Consider the following 25,879-nt stretch of genomic DNA (forward strand, 5'->3'; position numbering starts at 1 on the left):
AATAATATACTGTTCATATATCACTAATAAAAAAGATTAAAGTTCTTAGCTGTTCTTGTGTCCTTCAGACGAATCTTCAATGGCGTCGGCCTCCAGGAGCACACACAACTTATCCACTGGACGTCGTAGAGTAGTCGCTCTGGTCTTGACTTCTGCAAACCTGACGAGTCCCTTCTTATCTTTCATCACTTTGGTGATTCTGCCCATCGACCAGGAGTTCCTCGGCGCTGTGTTGTCGACGATCAACACCACGTCTCCAACGTTGAGGTTTCTTCTGATCTCGAGCCACTTCTGTCTCTCTTGTAGCAATGGGAGATATTCTTTCATCCATCTCTTCCAGAATATATCTGCCAGGTACTGCACTTGTCTCCATCGACAGCGTACGTAGTTGTCATTCTTCTGAAACAAGCCAGGTGGCAGGGCCTGTTTTGGTTTCAGCATCAACAAATGGTTGGGTGTTAATGCCTCTAGATCGTTCGGATCTTCTGACAGCCTGGTGATCGGTCGGCTGTTAATTATGGCTTCCACTTCGCAGAACAGCGTTCGGATCGAGTGCTTCATCTGACATGCGAAGTGGTTGTTCTTTGAGCAAGGAAAAGATGATTTTCCTTATGGTTCTGATGTGACGCTCCCATACTCCTCCAAAGTGGGAACCTGCTTAGGGTTGAATTCCCATTTGATGTCTTGTTGGTGGAGCATCTCAGCTATCTTCTCTTGGTTCCATCTCCTGATACTTTCCTTCAGCTCTTTGTCGGCTGCGACGAAGTTAGTCCCGTTGTCTGATCTGATGGACCTAACTTGTCCTCTTCGTGCTATAAATCTTCTGATGGCGTTGATGCACGAATCTGTATCTAATGAGCAGGCTACTTCTAAGTGTACCGCACGAGTCGCCATACATGTGAAGATTGCTCCATACCTCTTCTCAGTGACACGGCCACGTTTGACCTCAGTGGTCCGAAGTAATCTACACCTGTGCGAGTGAATGGTGGCTCTTCGGGGGTGATGCGGTCCTTAGGTAGGTCTGACATCTTCTGCTCACAAACTTTCGCTCTATACTTTCTACTACAGATGACACATTTGGTTACGAGGTTGCGGATTGCTGTAGGCGCCCGTAGAATCCAATATTTCTCTCTTAGCTAGCCAGCATCGAGTTCCTTCCAAGATGTCCGACTTCTTTGTGGGTTTCTTGGAGTATGATTGTTGACACTGGTGAGTCTTTAGGCAGCACTATCGGGTGCTTGCTGTCTGGTGACACTGAGGCACGTTCCAGGCGTCCGCCAACTCGTATTATTCCTTTATCCAAAATTGGGTCCAGCTTATATAATGGGCTGTATCTCCTGACTTGCTTCTTCTCGTTGTAGGAGTGCCATTTCATCTGGAAAATGCTTTCGCTGCACATACTTCATGATTGCATCTTCTGCCCTTTGCAGATTCTCTAGTGAAACAGGTGGGATTGTTGTTTCACAACTCTTCTGGCTAGTATCTGCGTTGGTGTCTTCATCGCCTTCCTTTCTTTTGCGGCATTTATCTTGAAGGTTTTTCTTCGCTAACAGGAACCATCCGACTATTTTCTTTAGTTTCATCATGCTGGAGTAGCGTAGTAAGATCTTCTCTACCCCAAACTCTTGCTCTACTAGTACGGTGCTGTACACGGATGCTTCCCGCTTGACTTCTGGGTCTTTATTACATAGCGCTCTGGAGATGTCCTGTTGTGCAGGCCATTCATTTTCTCGTTTCCACAGCAAATCTGGTCCTCGCAGCCATCTTTTGTTTTGCAGGAACTTGTCTACCGTTAGTCCCCTAGATGCGTCGTCTGCTGGGTTGGATTTTGTGTCGACGTACTTCCACTGTTTACTATCCGAACCTTCACGTATAATGTTGATCCGGTTGGCTACGAAGGTGTGGAATTGGGATGTTTCATTGGCGCAGTACTTAATCGTTGATGTGCTGTCTGTCCAGAAGTATATCCTTGTGTTTTTAATGTCGAGTTCTTCCTCCAACATTCTGTTCATTCTCACGGCCACTGTAGCTGCTGTCAGCTCCAGGCGTGGGATGGTGATTTTCTTCAGTGGTGCAACCCTTGCTTTTCCCATAAGGAAGGCGCAGTGAATTCTTCCGTTTTCGTTTATGAGTCTGATATACGATGCAACACGTATCCATATTCACTGGCATCAGAAAAGTGATGTATTTCACGTACCTTGACTTCGCCAAAGTCTGCTGGTTTGTAGCACCTCTGAGTTGATACGTTTTTCTAGTTTTGGAAGATCTGATAGCCATCTTAGCCATTTCTTCCGATCGTCTTCTTTGATCTTTGCATCCCAGCCAATACCTCTACGACACAAGTCTTGAAGTAGTATTCTTGCAGGTAGGATGAACGGAGCTGCGAGTCCAACGGGATGGTATACTGAGCTGATAATTGATAGTATGCCTCTTCTCATTGGAGGCCGGCTTTCAATGTTGATCTGGAATCCTATGGTGTCTGACTCGACCGACCATGAAGTACCTAGGGCACGCTCTACTGGTAGGCAGTCGTATTCCAGCTTCAGGTCTTTGATTTCCTTAGCTCTTTCTTCTTTTGGTATAGTCTCCAATACTTCGCGGCTGTTGCTCACCCACTTCGTTAGACGGAAACCGCCTTCTTGCAAGCTGCAGTCAGATCTTGCGTCAACTCGATTGCCTTCTTCGCATTTTCTACCGACTTGAGGCAATCATCTACGTAGAAGTCTCTCTTTATTGTTTTGACAACTTCCTTGTTGAATAGGTGGCTGTTGTCGTCGGCCATCTTGTGTAGTGCTGTGTTCGCGCAGCTCGGGGATGATACTGCACCGAACAGGTGAACCATCATTTTATAGACTCTTGGAGGGCTTTCTATGTTTCCATCTGGCCACCAATAGAAGCGTAGACAGTCACTGTCCTCTTCTCTAACCTTTACCTGGTGGAACATAGCCTCTATGTCTGCCATTAAAGCGATTGGTTCCTGTCGAAATCGTAATAACACTCCTAGTAGATTATTCGTCAGATCCGGCCCTTGTAGTAATAGGTTGTTCAACGACACTCCTTGGAACTTTGCTGAACAGTCAAAGACAACGCGGATCTTCTCTGGTTTCTTCGGATGATATACTCCATGGTGGGGTATATACCATACCTTTCCGTCGTCTCGATCTAACTCGTCGTTAGGGACTTGTATTGCATATCCCTTCTCAATTATGTCTGCCATGAACTTCTGGTAGTCGGCATGGAACTTTGGGTTGTTTCTCAACTTTCTTTCCAGGCCTCTAAATCGTTGTAAGGCATAGTGCTGATTGTCCGGTAGTCGAACTCTTTCATTTTGAATGGAAGTCCCATTTTGTAGTGTCCGTCTACTAGCTCAATGGTTTCCTTTACTTTCTGCATGAACTTCTTGTCTTCTTGGGAGTGTTCCCTTTTGTCATCTATCATGCGCTCAGGAAAATCAAGGTCAATGGAATGTCGCACTAACCTGTCTAGTTTATCCAATTCTTCCATATCCTCTACGGCCACAACTTCTGTTCTGTAGCTGGGAGGATGTTGCCCTTGTTCGTTCAATCTGACTACGTGCCAGGGGATCCATCCTACGCGTGTTCTGCATGCGTGAGGAGTTGAGTCTGGACCACGTATTGTTTCCAGAGGGGTAAATACTGCTGTTTCTCCGGTACCTATCATCAGTCCTATTTCGGCATCTATTCTTGGAAGCCTTATATTCTTCAAATGCGGCCATCTCATGAGATCCTCTTGACGGGGAATGTAGTCTTCAGAGACGCCTATCTCTGGTTTAGTGTATACTGTTTTCAGCTCTACCTGTGGCTCTGAACAGTCTAGGTTGTAAACTTCTATGCCAGTGACTTTGTCGCAGGTGTGGCTGCCTAAGCCGTTCACTGTATTTACCGTCAGCTTTGTCTTTCTGCCTGTGGCTCCAAGTTTTCTCTGTAACGCTTCTGTGCAGAATGATATGACACTACCTGTATCCAGAAAGGCATAAGTCTGTACCATTCTATTTGAGCCTTTCAACTTCACCTTGACAGGGAAAATAGTCAGCAGGACCTTGCAGTTATCATCATCACCACACAGTGTCATCGTCTTGACCACCGGTCCCCATAAAGGACTGTACTTGGTCCACCTCTGCTGTGGTGCAGTGTACTGCGACACTCTCCGTCTGTACTGGTCTCTTTGAATCCTCATCTTTATCAGTTGTCGGTCGACGATCCTGATGTAGTACTGTTGGGTGTTTTCCTTGGCATTTGGAGCATTTAGCTTTCTGCTTGCATTGCCTACTCCGGTGACCAGGTTTCAGACAGCCAAAACATACACCTTGGTTCTCAGAAAGTTAACAGTATCTTCTTGACTGGCTGCAATCAATTGTTCGCAACTGTCGAAAGAATGATTGTTATCTTGGCAGTGCAGGCATGGTTTCTGTTGAGCCTTGTTTGGTTTGGAGGTTGAAGTGTTGCTCTTCTTGCTCCCTTGGTTCGTCTTCTTGTCTGCGCTTGTAACGCTAGTGGCGAAAGATTGTTCACTTTGTCTGTACCTCTCTTCTTTTTCACTGGATTGTCGAGACTAGCCGTTGCTTGTCTACTGTAGTCCGGCATGACAGTCTGCTTGCTTCGGACTTCACCAGATCGACGAGGTCTTCAAATCTTACTCTTTTCTTGGCTTTGCGTATCTTCGCTGTGCGTTTACTCCAAAAATCTTGAATAAAGTAAGGAAGCTTCTTGACAATCCGTTTCATATTTTCTGAATGTTCTAGTGTTTCTAGGCCGTCAACACATCGGGTTGCTGTCTTACATCGATTCAAGAAGATGGCGAACTTGTCTAACGAGGCAACGTTGTCTGGCTTGATTGGAGGCCAGTCCAAAACCTTCCTCAGGTAGGCGTTGGCTATCTTGTGTGGATCACCATAGCGCTCTTCCAGCTCCTCCATGGCACCTTGATATGCTTCACTTGCATCTATACCCGCATACCCTTGAACTATTTCATGGGCTGTGCCTTCCGTGAACTGTCTCAGCAGAGTGAGTTTATCTTTATCATCTTCGGCAGTCGGTACAAGTTTGGTCTCAAACTCATCTATGAATGATCTGTACTCCATGATGTTACCGTCAAACTTCTTTATCACTGTGGACATTTTCTTTATTGCTCTGATCATGGCCCACTGTGCAGAGTCACGTGTCGTCTTACTCATGTTACTGCTACTGCTTCTGATGGAAATTCTGGAAGCTGCTACACTGACTTCTTCTTCTAAATCATCCGCCTCACTGTCATTCTCCCTTTCTATTGTAGGAGTTTCCTTCTTATACACTCGTACTGGTGTTGTGGTCTTTCGTGGTTTTGTTCTGGACACAATGGATTTGTCCTCCAGTGGTTCAGTCTTAACATTGATGGCGATATCGTCCTCGAATTCGTCACCAAAAAACTTATTGAGAGATCTAGCTCTAGCATCGGCTACGGCAATCTTCGTGTCAAGTTCATGTTGCTCCTCCCTGAGTTGAAGCTCATGTCTTGCCATGGCACGCTCCATTTCTTGCCTCTGCCGCTCTTCTTGGAGTTGAAGCTTGTACTTAGCACGCTCAACTTCTTGCTTCTTCTTGAGCTTGGCTGACCTTGCCAACAGTTCAGCCTTTTCCCTTTCATCAGCTAGTTTGGTGGCTGAGAGTGCACTGTGGCTTGTATGATGGCTGACCCCACTCTGGCTGCCAACTACAGACGGCTTCGGTGTGCCGACTTGAGAGACACTATCTTCTGGTCCTACATCCTCTTGTGGATGAATTGGTGTGGGGTTCGCAATTGGTGCTGGCTTCGCTTCCTGTTCGCTCAACCATGCAGTGGTGTCTTTAAAGAAGGTCCCAAAAACGTCTTCGACATCGGCCAGCCAACGGAGGCGTTCGTCTGGCACCTGATCCTTTGGGAGTAAACTTTCGTATTCATAGCCCGCGTCTGCAAGGCCTTGATGCAGCTCCTTCCACACTTCAAACTTCAGTTTGATTGTGAATAGGTCTGCCTTATCAGCGATGAGCTCCCGTATTTTCGTGGACTTTTGGGTTAGTGAACCCGCTCTTTCTCTAAGAAGCTAGCATTAGTATCTAACTCATATTTAAGTCCTTTTTCGGACAGTGTTCTGTCTCGGCCTCTACGCCTGGGTTCTTGCAATTCCTTTTCAGGTGACGAAGTTCTTGATTTCTTTTCTTCGTCTTCCATGGTTTGACTTAGGTGAATATCACAAGTCCGATGCAAAATCGTTAATGAGAAATGTAGCGCGCAAACAAAGTCCTTAAGACTCAAAATTATTTGTCTGCAACTACTGTGCAATAGTCGTCTACAGCTGATATTCCGTAATGCGTTCCCTCTTAAATAAGACGAAGCAAATATCCGATCTGAGTTTCACGTGGTTTATTCGAATATAAGCATGTCTTCCAGACTGAGAACAACAATTCTCTGTACGTATTACAACCTTTGGGAACGATTAACTGAAAACAAATCAAACAAAAGGATACAGGAAGTGAGAACTAAGCTACGTTCACACTATGACACAGGAAGTAAATACTCTCTTTGACCAGGAAGTAAATACACTCTATGACACAGGAAATTAGAAACAGGAAGTAACTAACAGGAAGTAATACTCCCTCTAAGATGACTCAGGGGTCAAAGGTCATAATAGGTGGGGTGGTCACGTGACCCATCTCAGTAAACGCCCTCTAACGGTGACTGAACGTTTACTTTCGTTGACGAAATCTCATTTGCATTAAAGCAACCCTGACTTAATGAACAATACGCTGCTTTGAAACAATCACTAACTCAAAGTTTCATAAGAATACAATCACTAAAATCTACTTTAACTAGAGGGTCTCAAAAAGTTGTACTATAAACGTAATCAGAGTCGTTGAATGTGTCCATTATAGCATTCATTGTTCGCATACTTCAATAGGGTCCTTGGCCTTTTGTTAGGCACACGTGCTCTTAGAGTCTCACAATGGAATAAGGCTATTCAATGTTCCTTCAAGAATGTCTGCTTTAAAGTCACAAAAGAATCAACTGAATGGCTTACCGATTTTGTGTTGGTTGTATAAGACTATCGCATCAACAGGTTCAAAGCTGTTTCATCAAAATGGTCTTTACAAGCAATTTTGGCGAGAACTATAGCCAGTCACTTTCAGAGACATGTCCACTCTCTGAAGGTCTAACTTAAAGTGCCTAGAAGCACGCTTGGAATGGGTGCATGTGCGCAATGCGTAATACAAAAGGTAAACATTAAAGGACGGAAGTTGATGGTGACTCATGACTTTGAATTTGAACTATGGCCAAGTAAGGGGATGTTGATTTTGACCGTAACACTATGTCTTGAACAAGCAGCATTGTGGATGGGTCAAACTGCAGTGGCCCAGCCGCAGTGAATTCACTCACTCTCAAGAATCCGAAGAAGACGAGGGTGAAGCTTGCCCATAACATGACCTTGTGGTGATCACACAGGCCTTCCCAAGATCGGAGGCTCTCCTTTAGGTGGCGAAGTACGTTGACTGTGATTGGCAGACATGGCCGGCACACATCACCGATACTCCTCCGAATCCTTGTAGCGTGCGCTGCAGCAATGCATGAGTGGTGACATCTTCTTCATAGCCTAGCTCAATGTGCTTGTGCATTGCCCCCGCAAGGTACACCTTGATAGTCTTATATGTGAGGCCCCGGTCTGCAAGATTGGTGACAAATAGGATTGCAACCCTAACTGTGATGGGCATTGTGCGAAGTCCGTATGATGACCAGAAGTTGGCGTAGCATGTCTGACCTACCTGGTATGTGCGTCGTGTGTTTTCAGCAACACTTTTGTGAATGTAGGCTGTGGCCAGGGTCATCAGTTGCCGCATATCAGGTGCAATGGTCGCAGGTGCTGCGGTACTGGCGTGGGTTGTGCTTGTGCCTCAAGTGCCAGCGTTCTGAATCTCGGCATCTGTGAACGAGAAAGTGAGTCAGCAATTGAGTTATCAGTTCCGTTAATGTGGGCTATCAAGACATGGAAGTTACCTTTGGCTGCCTGATAAAAGATGCCTCTGACCAGGTGCATGATCTTTGGGCATCGGGCTGAGCCTTTTTTCCAAATATGCACTACCGTTTGGTTGTCACAGTGAAAGAGGATACGGCGGCCGTGCCACGAATGCCCCCAAATTGAACAGGCCACTAGTATTGGGTACATCTCTTTCCAGGCGATTGAGGCAGTGAGTGAGGTGGGCCAGGTGACGGTAAACCAGTGGCCCTTATGGTAGCCACCACAGCCAATGGTACCGGAGGCGTCGGTGAATAGATCCAGGTCGCGGGATAAGGTCCAGTTTGGCTCCAGGAATGAGGCAGTACCATTCCACGTTGGCAAGAAGTCGCACCACCACTTCGCGTCGAGGCGGAATTCACTGGACAGGGTGATGGTGGAATTGAGTGCTTGCACTGTCACAAGCGGTCTAACATACGACGGAGGAATATGCGGCCAGCTGGAATGCATTTACACGCGAAGCTGAGGGTGCCAATGAGGGAGAGTAGCTCTCATTTTGTGCATGTTTGCCGCTGTAGCCAGGTCGGGAGAACATCGAGGAGGTCTTGTAATTTGATGGTGTCAATGATGATACCGAGGAACGTTATTACCAGGGATGGCCCTTCAATCTTCTCTGGTGCGATGGGGATAGCTAGGTCATCACAGGTACTGAGCATTGTGTCTAGTAGATGCTGGCATCGTCCGGAGTGTGGTGGGCCGGCCCAAAGGTAGTCATCCAAGTAGTGCAACAAGTCCTTCGTCCCTGCCCTAGATTGAATGATCCAAAGCAGGGCTTCGGCAAAGCGGTTGAAAAGGAATGGAGCAGGGCGTAAGCCGAAGGGTAACACGCGATCAAAGAAGTAGAGTCCAGAAGTAGAGTAGAAGTAGAGGTGCCAGTCTGCCTTTCGAACGGGGCATAGGCGGAATGCATTTTTAATGTCCACCTTGGTAAGCAAAGTGCCCTTGCCATGTCTATGCACCATGGCGACTGCGTCGTTGACACGGGAGTAGGTGAGGGTGTAGTCATCCTTGTTTATGTTGTAGTTGACAGAGTCATATCTCGGCCTTGATAGGTCCATGATGATTCGATGGCCCCCAGACTTTTTGGGGCGCAACCCGAGGGAATTGATGATGAAGTTCGGTAGTGGTGGTGTGCGAGATGGGCCAATTGTGTGGCCTGATTGAATTTCCTTTTGTATGGCTTTGGTAACAACCTCAGGGTCTCTCATGGCCGAGTTTGCGTTGCGGGTGTAACGTGGGCCATTGGTCCCGGTGAAGCCAACGTTGGCGCCGTAGGTGAGGTCATGGAGTAGGGTGGCAGAGTTTGGGTGGCCTTCAAGGGCTGTGGCTAGTTAAGCGAGGTTGATTGGTGTTGTTGGCTGTAAGGTTTCTAGTATCGCCGGACTGGCGATCATTCCCTCGAAAGGGCTGGGGTGGTGGCTGACCTGTGACCAGGTGGTGTTGTTGAGCATTGTGGTCAGGCGAGGCGCACACTGTGCATTTGTGTATTCTCCCATAGGGACAGGGGGTCTTGCAAGTCCCACGGTTGAAGGAACGACATACCTGTTGCTGTTGTTGTTGAGTGGATTCAGGCTGTTTCTTGGCATTGGTATTTTCCCAGTAGTAAGGGTTCGTTGTGCTGTTCGGGCGTCTGTTGCACTCGGTCTTGACGTGACCTCGTTGCCCACATCCGAAGCATGTGGGGATCAGTAGGTGTGGGTGTTGTTGGAAGTGGAAGAAGTGCAGCTCTGGATCCGGCTTGCCCCAGTTCACCTGGTCAGGGTAGCGTGCCGCATTCAGGCGGAAGGCTTTGTCGTAGTTTAGCCAGGCCTCAGGTTTATAGGCAGCTGCCTGTGCTGCTATGAAACGGTGGTAGTTAGCCAGGGGGATAGCTAGGTGCGGATGGTAGAATGATCTATACATCAAGAAGGTACTGTAACACTGAGACCAGATCTCAAAGTTGTCAATGTTCTTTCGTTTGACTTCGGTGGTGAACGTAGCTATACCCGGATTGTCTGGATCAAAGGCTATTTGTGTTTTTGTGGCCCTTGATGCGCTTGGGGCAAGGGCATCGGGATGTAGCTCACTGAGGTCGATGAACTTACCGATGTTCGCCAGATTGTTCAGAGTCGTTTGCTCAACGTATGGTAGAAGGAGGTCGGCTGGCGGCGTAGCTGCTGGTGCGTTAGCCAGTGTTCCCGAACGAGGGGGTGGACGCCGCGTTGTTTCTGTGGAACTGGGAAGCTGGGTCTGCTGCAACATGGCGGGCGCAGCCATGTTGGCTGTTATGTTGTTATGAGGCGCGCCTCCTACGGTGGGTTGATCCAGGAAGTGATGTACGCCATCAGCGGTGACCAGGTCAGTTGTGTGGGTCGCTGTAATGGCTGGTTGTTGTTGTGTTACAGCGTACGCCTGCTGTTGGTGAGTCTGCGAGTGGGCGGTCAGGCTGCCCGCTCCACACTGGTCTCGATGATCGAAGCAGGCGATAGAGGTCCAGTATCTGTGTGAGCGGAAGTGATAGGGTGGCTTGATGGGTGATGCGCCGTCAGGCCAGTAGCGCCGGTCGTTTGGACTTGCAGGTCACGACGGATCGATTCGACGAGTCCACATGAAGCCCAGTGTGTTAATGTTGTAAAAATCGCTGATACACATCGCGGGGGGAGGTCAGGAGGGGGTGTCCCCCCTCCTGCCCTTGGAGCTTTTGAAAAACAGAGATTAAAATGGTGTTATTTGGTGGCACTTGGGGAGTATTTTTTTCAGATTTTTTTCGTATAAAAAACTCTTAAGGAAAGGAGATCTGAGACGGTGTTTCATAACTTTTATTACAGTTCACTGATTTCAATTATGAAGATTACATTTTTTGAAAACGAAAACATAGCGAGAGACATACATTTATTCATCGATGTCAAAATTATCACGGAGCAATTTCTTTTCGTATAAAAAACTCAAAGGAAAAGAGATCTGAAACAGTGTTCCATAACTTTTATTACAGTTCACGGATTTCAATGAAGATTACTCTAGCGAGTCTAGAGACATACATTTATTCATCGATGTCAAAATTATCACGGTAACACTCACGTGTTCTCATCCTCATACACGTCCGACCGAGCCTAACATTAGGTTGTTTTGCTTTGGGAAGGAATACACAAACGAAATTCTAACCTCCTATAAAAACTTCAGTGTACTCTGCTGTCCTTGGTTACCCTCAAGCTCCTTGCCATGTTTACTCAGCTAAGTCGGTTACCTAATGCAACGTAACGTTAACGTTACGGACTGAGCCATGCAAATATGGCTGCCTTCGATGAGTTGCAAATGGGCTTATGATCTCGGATGACATCACAAACTCGCGAGATTTGCAAGATCGATGAGAGTTACGTTTGCAGTCTGCAGGATCGACGCTCACGCTCGCATTTTGCTTGTAAATCACTGTCAACCTTTTTTCCCCGTACATTTTATTGTTTTATGTTTCAAAAAAGATAAATCTTTTTATTTCTGGCAAGGGGGCGCTCGGAATTTACAAGAGGGCGCCACGCCCCTGTTACCTTATTCAGGGAGAACACTGATAACTATGGGAGCAAAGTTTTTCGACAAAATGTCACATGACCAGCCGCTTCCAGTACCTCATTTATTATGCACATACCTAATTCTGGGTTTAAAGGCGGGGCCTCCCTTTAAAAGGGCGCCAACCTATGGCGGTGTTCATTGTGTAAGTGGACACCAAGCAGGTAACATGAGGGCACACGATACAGAAAATGCCACTTTTTAGTTTTTTCCGACCGCAAAAACGCTGACAGACTGCCAGCAGTCAGCACGAAGCTGCTGCCGATCGAACTCAGTGGTTATATTCAAATTCTAACGTGACTGGAAGACGTTTTTTAGGAAATTCGCGCGTGGTGCTGGGGAATAAATGACTGTTGGCAATTGAACCGGACCGTCAATCAAACGATTATATAAGCTCTGTTTGCCGGATTAGCAAAAGGTGACAAAAGATTGAAATCAGTTTGTGTAATTAATGTTATAGAAATCAAACATCGTACTGCCATGTGTTTGACAGGGAGGAGAACTCCACTAATGCGAGAACCAGGGATTGAAAAGTGCGGCTTTAATAGTAGAGCTTGAGGTCTGATTTTGGTATATAGAGATAACTATGGGATACAATTTTTTGACACAATGTCACATGACCTCGATGACCTTTGACCTCAATTTCACAAATACTACTGTAGCCTTTCATCTATTTGCATATTTATTTTTCTATTGCCCCTGTATTTCTCAAAACCTGGTCATCGCTGCTTTGCAGCTATATTTCATTCTGCTTTTAAAATACCAGCAAGTCAAGATTTTCGTTATAAACCATTACACACTGACAAATTAAACACTCTACAAACAAAATATATGAATTTATCAGTTGTCATCATTGATGAACTTAGCATGGTTGGTAACAGTTTATTCACTTTTATTAATCTCCGTCTTCAAGAAATCAAAGGAAATAAGATATTTGGTGGTGTGTCAATAGTCTCTGTAGGTGATATGTTGCAACTTAAACCTGTCATGGATGGATGGATTTTGAAAGATCTATACCAGGGATATGGCCCTTTATCAATAAACCTCTGGAAAGAGTACTTTTCAGAGTATGAACTGACAAATATTATGTGACAGAGAGATGATAAACATTTTGCAGAATTACTTAATCATCTCAGAATTGGCCAATATACACAAGAAGATATAAACCTACTTCAGCAAAAGGCTGACGAATTTTCTGGTCAAGCAGATCAATGTGAAATGCAATTACTTGTATACTACAATTGTAAATGTTGAAAAACACAATGAAGCAATTTTCACTAGAGTGTTGACAGAGAAATTACGGTGGCTCACCTGCATTCTAATGCAGTAAATGATGCTTACTCACTTTACTTGTTGCCTGATAGTAAACTGCCACATACTCCATTAGGACAGATTGGTGTTAATGTATGCAACTTAAATGAGCTGAATCATGCTGTATATACAGTTAAACTTATCTAATACAAATCTGTGTCATTGTCAATGACTTGTTTCATAATAAATAGAGAAAGGTATGGTGAAAAATCGATTGGACAATCCCTATAAAATCCTTGGCTTTATAGGTTTTCTTTTCAGGGATCATGTATGGATTGTGTCACACAAACTGCATTAGGGAAAGACCACATTAACTTGCATGGTACCTGAAACCTGGGCCCTTGCCTGACCAACTCGGTGCCAAACAGAAGACTTTTAATCCCCAAGGTGTGAATGTTCCATTGTTATGTTTATCTTATCCAGCTCGGTGCCATTGTAGTGCCATTGTAGGAAAGGCAGGTCTGTGAAATTGATCCTCTGATAACTAAGTAGGGAAGTAGGGTATTCCTAAGTTAATGGATCTTTCCCGTAATGGACCGTTAATTTATGCATGTTATTTTTAATTAATTACAAAATCCAATCAGTGACAAGAAAACCACTTGGATATATAATACAGAAAATCTTGCATGCTGTGGCATTTATATGAACAAGAAGATGCTTGATGTTTAGCACGGTTCTGAAATTTGATAACATCATAACAAATGTTTTCTTAATTCCACCTGTAAATTCACATCCTGGAGCTAAGTGTTTCTGAGCTGTTTTGTGAATAAGTAACACATGCCTGATGAGTATAATCTTGATTTTGAAGTTATTTTCAAAAACATCCCAAAGTTGAAATCTTGCATTGAGATAATCTATATGTTGGAATGCTTGTTGCTGAACTTTTTTGGGGCCAAGAAAGTAGCACATGAAATACATTCACTGCTGTATTAGGACAGTGTTTTTGCCTTTAATGTAAAGTTACTGATTACTGGTGTATCGACAACATAGAACCATTGCAGCACCTTAATTCATCTGTCACTTGTAAGAAAACCAGAATTTTATCCAAACCATGAACACAATGCTCTATTCAGGACTATGAAGAGCATATTATTATATTCATAATCCTGCAGAGATTCCATTTTCTGCTGTGCATGATATTTTTCAAACTTAGCGACGTGAATGGATTAGGATGAAAAACATAGTATTTTTTCTTATTTATCTAATATCTTTGGATAATTGGGCTGAAGGGATATGTATAAATCTATAATTTTAAAGGAGCATACAATTTGCATCAAGTGAGAATTATTCAGGAAAGTTGTTATGTAAGGTTTTTGTCTTAGTAGAAATTGATCTGAATGCTCTGTCAATGCTCCTAGACAAGCAAAACAAATATTTCAAACCTTCAGGGAATCAAGGTAATTTAAGAGAATGTGTACGAAATGTTGATAACACACAATTTTTGTAGTTGTTCGTGTAAATGCATTTGTATGACTGCTGACTTCAGTTTGAGTAATATCTTAAAGGCCCATAAGATGCAACTCTGTGAAATTCATCAAACCTCAAAGTACCTCAAATTTCCTCAGATATTTATTGCAGTCGGCAACTTTAATGTTACAGACATTAACTATATACCTCAACAATGTTTGCTTGTGGCAGAATAGGCAAGAAATTGAACAGATTTTTATTCATTTTAAATTTCCTGCCATTTTCAAAATCATGGCATGTTATGTGAAAAAAGGAGGACTTTTTGTCAAAGTGGAGTGAATCCCTTTTCCGTCGTTTCAGTGGGTTAATACGTCGAGTTGTATTTGTTAAGATTCAAATGTGTACATGCACCATTTATGCTGTCTATCATGTAGCTGTATGGAGGCAGCCATATTTGGGTGTGGCACCCGTTTACTATTTGCCTTACTGAAACCTCGATCCCCATGCAGTCCCATTCAGTTGATAATTATACTTGAGTAAGAGTGAACTAATTTTAATCTAAATATAAAATCATGAATTATAATGCCAAAAGTTACAGCTCATGTGCCTTTAATGATATCAACTCTGTGTTTTATCACAGATGTGTTTTGTGATCACACCTAGCTATCTGCCTTCCTTACATCTCCACTGTCGTCCCCTTAGCCAATCGGCTCTTCTACCCATGACTGTTATCAATCCTCCTTCCCAGCCAATCAGCCACGTTTGCACACGACACTTCATAATCAGCCTTTGTCTCATCGCTCCCATTCATTCATTCATTCATTCATTCAGCCGCTGGGTTCATGCCATACCAGCAAAGTTACAGCTCATGTGCCTTTAATGATATCAACTTTGTATTTGTAAATGTAACTTTTGATGTTTTTCCTACTATATTTGGTTTTAATTCCAATTACAGTTTTTTGTTCTATCTCCTGAAGCATGTTGAGATATGCAGTTGAGCTTGTCAATACAGCGTGTAGACTCTATTGTTGACACAATATCTTCACCTGCACAGACGCTGTGTTGACAACCTAAATACTGGTAGCTTAGTGCTTCAAAATGCCTTTTGGATTTGAACAAGAACTTGCAACAGACATACACATATACAACAAAAATAGTGACAAATATCATCACAGTCTAGCAGCTCTTTAATACATGTATCATACAGGGAAAACAAGGAAGTAATGCAAACTTTAATAGGCCAAAACAGTTTGTTAATTTTTTCTGTTTACTTTATAGTATTGACCTCTTCTCCAAACCCGGAGGCATAAATCCCACTCCTTTTCATTGGTACATTGCATATGTAGTATATGGTGTGCCCTCCTCTGTGACCTGGAAACCCTGACAATTGTAGTGCATCAATAATAGATTTTTTAATGTATGGACACTTTGGATAATTGTCATACTGTATCTCGATATATTTGTACCGTGAGATTTAGGTTTATGCTATAAAACTTTTTTATCATGTTTCATTCAAACAGTCCTTCAGTTTCTTACAGTTTATGCTGCCTTTCCTGACATAGATCTATAAATGACTCCATCATTATTCAATCGGAAAAATGTTACAAGACAAAGAATAAAAAGCATTAAACTGCATGGCTTAATGCAGCTCTAATATCAGTCAGATATTGAATGATCCGTCCTTTTACACATTATCCACGTTTCCCTAAATAGTCGTCGGTGTTTTTAGCACGACACTTTTTCTCGGGATTATTTCCTAGTGTGAGCTATGGTGAGAGGTATTTAATATGACATTCATTTCTACATTCAATCATCTTACATAAAAATATAACTTCACAGTTAAAATAGTTTTGTTGTGATATTTTTACTGTTACAGAAGTCTCGCCTCATCCAAGGGTGACTGAAACTGGGCAATATCATCCTCAGAGCCTGACTCCATCCAATTCTGAATGTCACAGTTATTCGCCACAACAAATAACAGATGGTAAGATAATGTGTATCAAAATTCATTTACTCAAACGTTCTGTAATTGCCACTAACAGAGTTGGTCACCACAAAGGCTGATGAAAAATTGTTGCATAATTGATAGGTGTAGTAGGTTAAGTTGTTGGTCTTTTTGGTGGTGATGCTTATATTGGCAAAAAAAAAAATTGTTATTGCCAGAGAAATGACATGCAAACTGAAACCACACTGAATTGTCATGACTACATGCAGCTAGCATTTACTGAAACTAAGTCCTTAGAGTGAGGCCAACACTTCATATCTTATCTAGATTTGCCAAAAATACGTCAGCTTATATAAATTGAAGTGATAAACTTACCCCAATAGTGGTGAAATCTCGCAGGAGTAAAGATGACCGCCAAACAAACAGACTTGTGTCAATCGCAGAGCGTGGATTTTCATAAAGACATACATAAATAGTTCGGAAAGATGTTAAGCCTGGTAAGTATGGATGATGCAAAGTCATTCGGATTTTTCAAGGCCAGAAAATCAAGCTTTTGTTGTTATTATTATGAGACTTCCTAGTAGGGTTAATCTAAGAATGTCAGAAGCAGACACTTTAGGGCTCTTGCATTGCACAATTATATAAATTTTGTTATCAAGAGGGATTCATGGTACCATGCATGACGGTGCTCAAAACAGTTTTCAATCATTAATTTACAGTTGGCATTGAAATTGAATATGTGGATAGAAATAATACAATGTAATATAACTGTGCAAAACTAGGTCGATCATCAGCTTGACTTCAGCAATGCTCACCTAATTAAAGGATAATAACGGTCCTGCAGACTGGCTATAATAAGATAAGTCCCAAATTTTTGAAATCCTAGGGAGGAAACCTTACCGTGTTTAGACTGAATGCAGAAGCATCATAGATGCCTGTCTTGTCATCCCTGCAACTTCTTATGAGCACATTACTGATGATCAAGATATACCGCAATACAAATTTGAATTTACTGATGAACGCCTCCTCATAATCTCAGGACTATACGTCATGAAAATATAGTAAATTATTGTGGATGAAAGTGTACATCAACAATATTAAAGGGTTGTCTATAACTGCTTCTTCTCGTGTGAAAAATATAAATTTTATGAAAACAATGCACATCAATAAAATCTCTCACTGATGTGTTTAGACAGGGTCTGCATTGGGTACCGGTGTCTCCTGAAGGGAACATGATCCTTCTGTGATTTTCTGTATAATGGGGTCAAAGTCTACAGCTGTGGCCAAATGCTTCTGCTAAGACTCTACATTTTGTACAAAATTATAGGTGAAAAGAACTAATTTATGGGTCAAAAGTTGTATAGAGTCAAAACAGGGGTCTAAAGTCTACAGCTCCAAAATTGTTTTGGTTTAATCTTCATGAGGTAAAAAAGGGTTAACATATGTACCCTTCCTATGACAACTGCCCTTTGATTAGACCCATGATTTTATCAAAGGAGAAAGGTGAACTGGGATTGGTGTGTCCTAAACAAAGCGGACTGGGGACTGACCTTCATGAAAATATCGCAATTGATTCCATATGGATAACAGCTTACATATCTATAATGGTCATTGCAATGTTAACTTAGCCTCAGTTTGAATACATGTGGAAGCAGACTTTGATGCAACACCAAATACACTGGCCAAACTCAAGATTCACATAATCATAATACATAATTGGTGCAACTGGACATTTTCATTTTGCTCTGCTCATTTACGTTCTGTGCTTTAATTCCTTCAGTGAATGGGATAAATAATGTAGGTTTTTGAATTGAACTTTCTCAGGGGTATAAATATAAATATGTCATAGGTGTGAAAACTCTTGTCAATATCAGGCTGGAGCCAAAGTCCCAACAGCGACAATAAGAAAGATGGTGTCCCTTGTCGTACGACAAGTTTACAAATCTTGATGTATTTTAGATTAGTTCAAACAACTTGGTCAGAGCTTATAGTTGTCACAATTTTTCTGACTGCAACCCCTCCACACTCTGTAGAGTTCATGAAGCACTCGAGTCAGAACATACACTTTGGATATTAGTGGATGTGTCTCAAATATGTTTCAGGTCTACCATTATTCCAATTAAAATAAATAAACTTACAAAACGTGCATCTACAAACACTCAAACACTGTTGAACATGCTGAAATTGACCTGTGTATACTGTCGGTGAGATACGTGTAGAACAGTATGGCCTTTTTTTCACTGCCTTTGATGTAAAGTCATTCATGATGGTTTAGTTATTCTTCAAATATTCTGTTATATCACAGACTGTAAACAAGACATTGATCACTTGTAAGACAAATCTTACTGTGTTCTAAGTGACATGAAGAGTCATTTCATAGTCATGTCAAAACAATGATTGCTTGGAAGTCAAAATCCTATAATTCTGTTTTGTACATTTTGACATAGTTTACTGCTGAAGCACTCTAATTCTGGGTTATGCAATTTGTTTATTACTAGTATTTATTTATTTGTCTAAAAACGATAATAGTAGATGTTGATCAACTTTCAAAAAATATTTGATTGTTACTAGGTGTGCTGTCTGTTAAACTATCAGCACTGGTCGGACTACTGAAGCAGAAGTACAAACATCACTACTCAAAACTCCTACCAATTCCATGGAATGATGACATTCATCTCAATCTTCATGAAGTATACACAACACTGGAAGTGAAGAAAGTAAAGGGAGTGACTCTTAAAATGGGTGAAGCGCTAGAAAATCTTCATGACATGTTTAAGTCGTCTGATGACAGGCGTATCAGGATAGAGGGCGCACCAGCTATGGGAAAGTCAACTCTATGTAGAAAGTTAGTTTACGATTGGTCTTGTGGTGAGTTACAGCAGTACACCCTGCTTTTCTTTCTGGAAATGAGACATGTAGTAGAACATGATATGATTGCCGAAATATTCAATCAGCTGATACCAGATGGTTTCGACCTTTCAAAGGAAGAGCTTTCATATTTAATTTTAAAGTATGAAACATCTGTGATCTTTTTGTGCGATGGTCTGGATGAACTGGATGACTCTCACTTGATATGTACTGAAATTCCACGACTCCTTTCAGGTGACCTCTATTACTGGTGTACAGTAGTTACCACCACAAGCCTCGTCTCTGTGACAAATACTTGAAAACATTTGATTTGTTTTTAATAGTGAAGGGTTTTACATCAGACCAAAGAAATGAATACATTTTAAATGTTTCCAGGGTGACACCAATAAAGGTGATTTATTGATCCAACAAATTAAAAAACAGAAGGACGGGTCAGATTTTATAACAGATCTTCTAGAGAATCCATTACATGTCTCATTTCTATGTATTCTTTGGGAATATCACAAGTTACAGGGTTACTCTTTCCCAGAGACACTAACCGAACTGTACTCTGAGATACTTGAATGTATCCTAAAGAGATACTGTGCCAAGAATAACATTGATTTAATAGATAGTGAGGTACCTAGGGAAATTATTAGTGAAATAGATGCCCTAGCCTTAGATTCCTATACAGCTTACAGAAATAATAAAACAACGTTTGATAAGTCAGATATCTCCTCTGAAGCATCTCTCAACTTTGGATTATTAGTGAAAGATCTTGGACATGCTTTACGAAAATTCAAGGAAATTTACTTTTTCTATCACAAGACATGGCTTGAATACTTCACAGCATTGCATGTGTCATCTCAACTGAAATCAAAAAACACCAAAATTCTTCAGGACTTTATTAAATTACCCAAAAAAAGCTTCCAAATTCTAAAATTTATTGCTGGTAATGTTACCGAAGAGACAGGAAGTTTGTTTTTTACAGAATTAAACAAGAATCTGCAGAAAATGCATGGAAAGCTGCAGTCATTGAACACTGATTGCGAGAACATGAGAAAAACATTAACATCTCTTCAAAAGCGTTGTGGTGATTTAATAACATTCTTGTTTGAATCAAAGTATACTGAAGCCTTAATTACCTGCTTTGATGTATTACACCATGGATCCATAGTTTACACACATGGAAAGAACAGGGTACTTGATACTAGTAAACATTGCTTGGTGGATTTGAAATATCAAACTTTAGTCAAGTTAGATAAAAAACACATCAGCTTTCAAAATTTCCTGCGCTTGTTGCAACTCATCGGGAAAACTAGTATCACTCTTGACACTCTATGTGTGCTAGGATTTCAAGGCAAAAAGATCAACAGCTGCTTAGAGATACTTAGAGAAAATCCAATTTATGTGAAATCTCTGACCATTTATTCAGAAGCTAAGTGGACATTGACAGATACTGATATTTTGGCTGGTGTAGTAAACACATTCAGGGGAGAAAGTATCAGCTTGTCATTAAATGTTGATGCAGGAAATGGAGGAAATAACCCAGGGTTAAAAAATGTAATTGAAAGAATCAAAGAAAACATATCAGTGGAAAGTTTCAAATTTGAAGCAGATCAATTGGATGACATACTGCAGACAATGACACACAATGGTACACAAGAAATTGGTTGCATTGTGTCCAATGGCTCTTCTTTGACAGATGCATCAGTCAATGCTTTATGCACTTTCCTTGAAAACAGTGATACTACAGAGTCATTAAAACTGGATATGGTTGATTTCAGCGGATCAGATTTAATTCTGAAAATGAAAACAGCATTAATGAAAATAAGCCCCAGCTTGAAATCACTGCACTTTTCGTATCCTCACCATGAATTATACAATGCTTTGTCAGTCAACATGACATTGAATGACATAGGTATTGGGATCAGCAGTGGAACAGATAATGAATCAGTATACAGTGTTATAAAACAGAACAAGTATGCCAAGTCAATGACAATTTATGGCCACTACCATGGTGTTACTGATAAGCAAAGTCATAACATAGCAGCAGCTCTTAGGGAAAACAAGGTTCTAAAATACTTGAAGATTGAAAGCCATAATGATAGGGATGTATTGAGTGTTATGAACAATCTACTAATACCTGTCAGCAAAGAAATAGAAACAAATCAGGTTACACTAGATTCAATCACACTAAGGGCATCCATTGAGCAAGACAGCTCTGAATGTACTAAATTACAGTCAATAATATCAAAGCTGGAAAAGCCAGACAGTTGGTATCATCAAGTTTATCAATCAGTTTATTCAGATACACACTATCATCTGATACGCTACACCTCTGAACATGCTTCTTATGCCATGGAAATATAGAACAGCAGAAACTTTTCATTTGTGTGGACTGCAGAACGTCTGCTGTAGCATATAATTTATGATTATATGCTATGTTACATCTACACATTAATCATAATTATCATTGTTATTGTTTTTGTCATGGATTTATATTTTTATAACTGGTAATGCAATCAATTTATCTGTTTCATTAAATTTTAGATGTATTAAATATTCTGTCTATTAGAGATATTTTTCAATATTTGTTCTATGGACAGTCCCTGTACATTGAATATATTGGGATAATATGTGACTGTACATTAATCAAATAAAAATTGCTGGAAAGACTGGTGTTAGAAACTTCAACACTTCTCCCATGATGCACTGGGAGTTGGAGGCACAGAGTGTAGCCAATGGTGTGTGAGTTGTTGAGGCTGAATTAACCCATGTATTTTGGATGCTGTAATGAGTACTTTTCTTGTCTAAATAATGATTGTGATTGTCATTATTCACGGCCATAGTTATTGTCACAGATGAAAGATTATTGAAATGTAACAGTAACTGTTGTTTTAAAACCATTCATTTTCAGAAGAGACTTCATATATTCTCAGTGTACTTTAGAAATAAATCCATGGTGATGGCAAGGCTTCTACTTCATGTTCTCAGGATACTTTAAGGAGAGAAATAAGAAAATGTACTTATTTTCTGGTATAATAAGAATGAAAACATGACCAAAGGCCTTTGCATGCACACATAGATGTATGGTAGGGTCTGAAATTTGTATTACATGTATGTTACTCGCAGATAACAATCTGTCATTACTATGATTACTGCAATTTCCACATATTACAAATTTGTGAATTCTGTAACAGGCCTTGCTTTTCCATGGTTAAATACTTACTTAGTGGATAATTGAAGTGTAATTTTAACTACCACTCTTCTGTATGATTTTGAAAACTGTGATGCTGGTTATTTCAACATTGTGAGCACTGAATAATGTAGGTGTTGGTAAGAAACTAATTTACTATGGTCATGCTCTGTAAGTTTTGAAGAAATAGTGCTTATAAGAGTGACATGTCGATATGAAATATCTTACAAATATTTCAAATGCTAGTGTTAGTCAAACCATCAACTTTTGTAACAGTAAATGCATTTTAATATTTCAGCAGCTATACTCAGACTACTCATATCACAGCAGATTTTGTTTTGTATGGAGTGTAAAGGTTACCTTTATTATGGTTTTAGTATGGTTTTAGTATGGTTTTAGTATGATTTGTGAACTTTTTGAGATGTAGAGATGCATTGTTGCAGTACAGTCGTGGATATCAATGACATAACATTGACAAGCAGCGACTTGATCAAGATGACTATTAATTGTACAGTTTGTGAAAACATATAGGAATGCAACAATTAATAGATAATTTCACTTGAAATGTAAATATTGTACTTTTAATGAGAAGTTAACAGCGTCCAAAGTTTGGATTTTACAAACAGTAGATTTTATGAACAGAAATGTATATTTTCCTGCAAAGAACTTTACTCATAGCATTGTGCAACAAATGGCATTGTTACTTGTTTGTCTATGAAGATGTTATTTGTAACAGTAATAAAGGATTACAGTGATTTTCAGAAAGGTGTAACAGTGTAGTATAGTTCTCAATTGTTGTTTATCATTGGTAGTATTTTAATCCATGTACAACAGTGTGTCACTTGTCTTTTTCCAGAGCAATTTCATATTCCCAGTCACCCGGTGGTAGTTGTGTGTAACTTGTAGCAAATGCAAAGAAACTGATGGTTTCCTATTTTTGATTTTTATTGCAAAAATAAAGCAATGTGCTTTAAGTATGAGATGATTTCTGGGTTAAGTTTGTACAATTTCTACAAAGAGTCTTTTTTTCTTTGTGTGAGACCTAGCCTTAATGATGTACTTTTTGGAGACACATAAGTGCTCTAGATAGCAAAGTCACTTCTGTATATACAATTTTTTGTAGAACATTGTGAAAAATGGCTTGTACCATGTTATACTACTGAAGCATTGTTTTCAGGTTCTTCAATACAGAACCTCTTGACATATAGCCATTGTTGTAGAAAAGTATTTACCAGTACATACAGTTGTAAAATAAATGAAAGAAGAATCAAACACAAGTGAGCTGATGTTCTGTCTGTATGTGTCCTTATTTCAGCTATTAACACGATTGGAACTAATTTGGGATAATTGGATGGTGAAGTAATGTCAATTTAATCTGCACATGTAAGCTCATCTGCTTTTCCTTGTAAGTTATACACTTGGTTTTATGAGTAATTTGTAATATTGCAACATTCAGCTATTGGGCACCTAACAATTTTAAGAAATTTGAAAAATATTATGAAGATCCAATTATCCCAAATTAGTTACAATCGTGTTTATTGTCCTATTAACCTGTTCACCCCTAATTTACTGTAAACAGGTCCACAATCACCATTGACAGCAATGGATTTTCACAAAACCATGGGGGTGAAAGGGCTAACAAGATAATAACTTTTGATAATTCTTTTGTTATTTTATAAAAAAGCAATTTGCTTCTTCCTTCTGCTACATTAGTAAGTTAAAGTATCAGCCTTGCGGACATACCTCAACAAACCCACAGACTTGGCAGTATGGTTCTGGAATAAAAGCTTCTGGACACCCTGAAAATTAATGTGATTTATTTCACTTGACAGGATTAAGGTTATAGGCAGTGGGAAGAGTTGCTTGAGAGTTGTCTAATCTTTTATCAACCCTGGACATGTCCTTGAAAATCAGTGCAGCTTATTAGGTGTCACTGATTTTGTCAGACATTGCCAAGAGTTGAGAGAGGAAGTGACCAAAAGGATTCAATCTTAAGACATTTTCCTAAGCAAATGCATGGTATGCCAAGAGAACAAAACAAATTCTGTGGAGATGAATTGGGGGGGGGGGGTCCCTAGGTAGATCATAAAGTAAAATATGTTAAATTAAGTGACCGATATAGCGTCGCTGTGAAATTTGAGATAATAAAGATAAGTGTGGCTGGTTTGTCAAGTACGGGAATACTGATGAACAGGGGACATATTTGAAGCAAATTTCTGTATATGCTGTTAATTGTTTTTTTGGGGGGATAGGAAAGTCCAACCTGACATCATAAGCATGCACTGATCAGTGCCAGCTGGTCTATTTTGTGTAAGTACATGTACTATCATTTAACCATGGCTCAAACGTCCAAATGTTTTGACCAAACCAGTAAAAATTCCCCAAAATATGTGTGAAAGTTTTATCATATTTTCAGCAAATCTGAGCGTGTCATCCCTACAGATCAGCATAACAAATAAATCAGACAGTCAAGGAGATATGACGAAGATGATTTTAGAATTGTTTAATCAAAAACGGCAAAAATTGCGTGAAAATAGTTTAACAGAATTTTTTTTAAAGGTTTGTACAAAACTGATATAGATCATCCCTATGGATCTTCATATCAAATTTTAAAGAAATCTGACAAAAAGTTTCATGGGAGATTTTTTCTAAAAAAGTGGAATATGCAAATTCCAGCATGATTTGGACAAACCTTACTGATATCACTCAAGTAACCTTAAAACCAAGCTGTAAGTGTTGTATTCATTGATCTGATAAAGTTTGTGTGAGATGTGTAATAGCGAGTACGTAAGCGTGAATGCTTCATGACCTCTATAGTGTTGGAGGGTTGCTGTCAGAACAATTGTAACAACTTAGCTTGACTATGAACCACTCCTTTGGACACCGTGGTGCGAAGCACCAAAGGTGTCCTATGTCGCCACAATGTCTGTGTGTGTGTCCGTCTGTCCGTCCGTCTGTCCGTCCGTCCGTCCGTAGACAGATTTTGTTCCACTCATAACTTAAGAACCCTTAGGTCCACGTCATGCAATTGGTATTTGGTATTATCATGATGAGACTTAGATCTGATTAGATTTTGGTGGGTGTGGCTTATTAATTAATTGCTCATTTGCATATTTTATGACTTTTTTCATTCACGCAGATATCTCAGAGACGCCCTAAGCGATTTCTTTCAAACTTGGTAAAAGGATAGTACTCTACCTCATACAGATGCACGTTGATTTGTTTCACAATGTGATCAAATTTGGCCGTGTTAGAGGACTTTTTAGTTTTCGCCTCCATAGACTCCCCTGTATAAGGCAATCCATAGACTCCCATGTATAAGGCAATCCATAGACTCCCATGTTTAAGGCAGTCCATAGACTCCCATGTATAAGGCAGTCCATAGACTCCCATGTATAAGGAAGTCCATAGACTCCCATGTATAAGGCAATCCATAGACTCCCATGTATAAGGCAATCCATAGACTCCCATGTTTAAGGCAGTCCATAGACTCCATGTATAAGGAAGTCCATAGACTCCCATGTATAAGGAAGTCCATTATGACTCCCATGTATAAGGCAGTCCATAGACTCCCATGTATAAGGCA

General features: G+C 40.7%; 3 protein-coding genes across 3 annotated transcripts in view; 1 reads left to right on the plus strand and 2 right to left on the minus strand.

The window, feature by feature from the left end:
• The window catches only part of LOC139131600 (uncharacterized), a 56,136-nt gene extending 32,566 nt beyond the window's left edge, over positions 1-23,570 (plus strand). The window contains exons 9-10 of the mRNA XM_070697722.1: positions 16,179-16,286; positions 18,819-23,570. The gene's annotated coding sequence lies outside the window, so the exon portion shown is untranslated. The remainder of the gene's footprint in view (positions 1-16,178; positions 16,287-18,818) is intronic.
• On the minus strand, positions 610-2,093 carry LOC139143206 (uncharacterized). Its single transcript, XM_070713354.1, has 2 exons — positions 1,402-2,093; positions 610-970 (listed from the first exon to the last, which is right to left on the minus strand). Exons 1-2 carry the CDS (start codon positions 2,091-2,093, stop codon positions 610-612), a joined length of 1,053 nt encoding a protein of 350 aa, XP_070569455.1.
• Positions 7,856-8,494, minus strand: LOC139143213 (uncharacterized). Its single transcript, XM_070713366.1, has one exon. It carries the CDS (start codon positions 8,492-8,494, stop codon positions 7,856-7,858), a length of 639 nt encoding a protein of 212 aa, XP_070569467.1.
• Positions 23,571-25,879: the final 2,309 nt, after the last annotated feature.

This window comes from Ptychodera flava, chromosome 1 (genome assembly GCF_041260155.1).
Source record: "Ptychodera flava strain L36383 chromosome 1, AS_Pfla_20210202, whole genome shotgun sequence".
In the NCBI taxonomy this organism is placed as follows: Eukaryota; Metazoa; Hemichordata; class Enteropneusta; family Ptychoderidae; genus Ptychodera; species Ptychodera flava.

What these genes read in the sequence shown, in the direction of transcription:
- LOC139143206 (XM_070713354.1), bottom strand. Translation starts at nt 2,093, where the DNA reads ATGGGAAAAGCAAGGGTTGCACCACTGAAGAAAATCACCATCCCACGC. An exon ending in GCAGAAGATGCAATCATGAA is followed by an intron (nt 971 to 1,401) that starts GTATGTGCAGCG and finishes TCACTCGCACAG; the next exon opens with GTGTAGATTACTTCGGACCA.
- LOC139143213 (XM_070713366.1), bottom strand. Translation starts at nt 8,494, where the DNA reads ATGCATTCCAGCTGGCCGCATATTCCTCCGTCGTATGTTAGACCGCTT.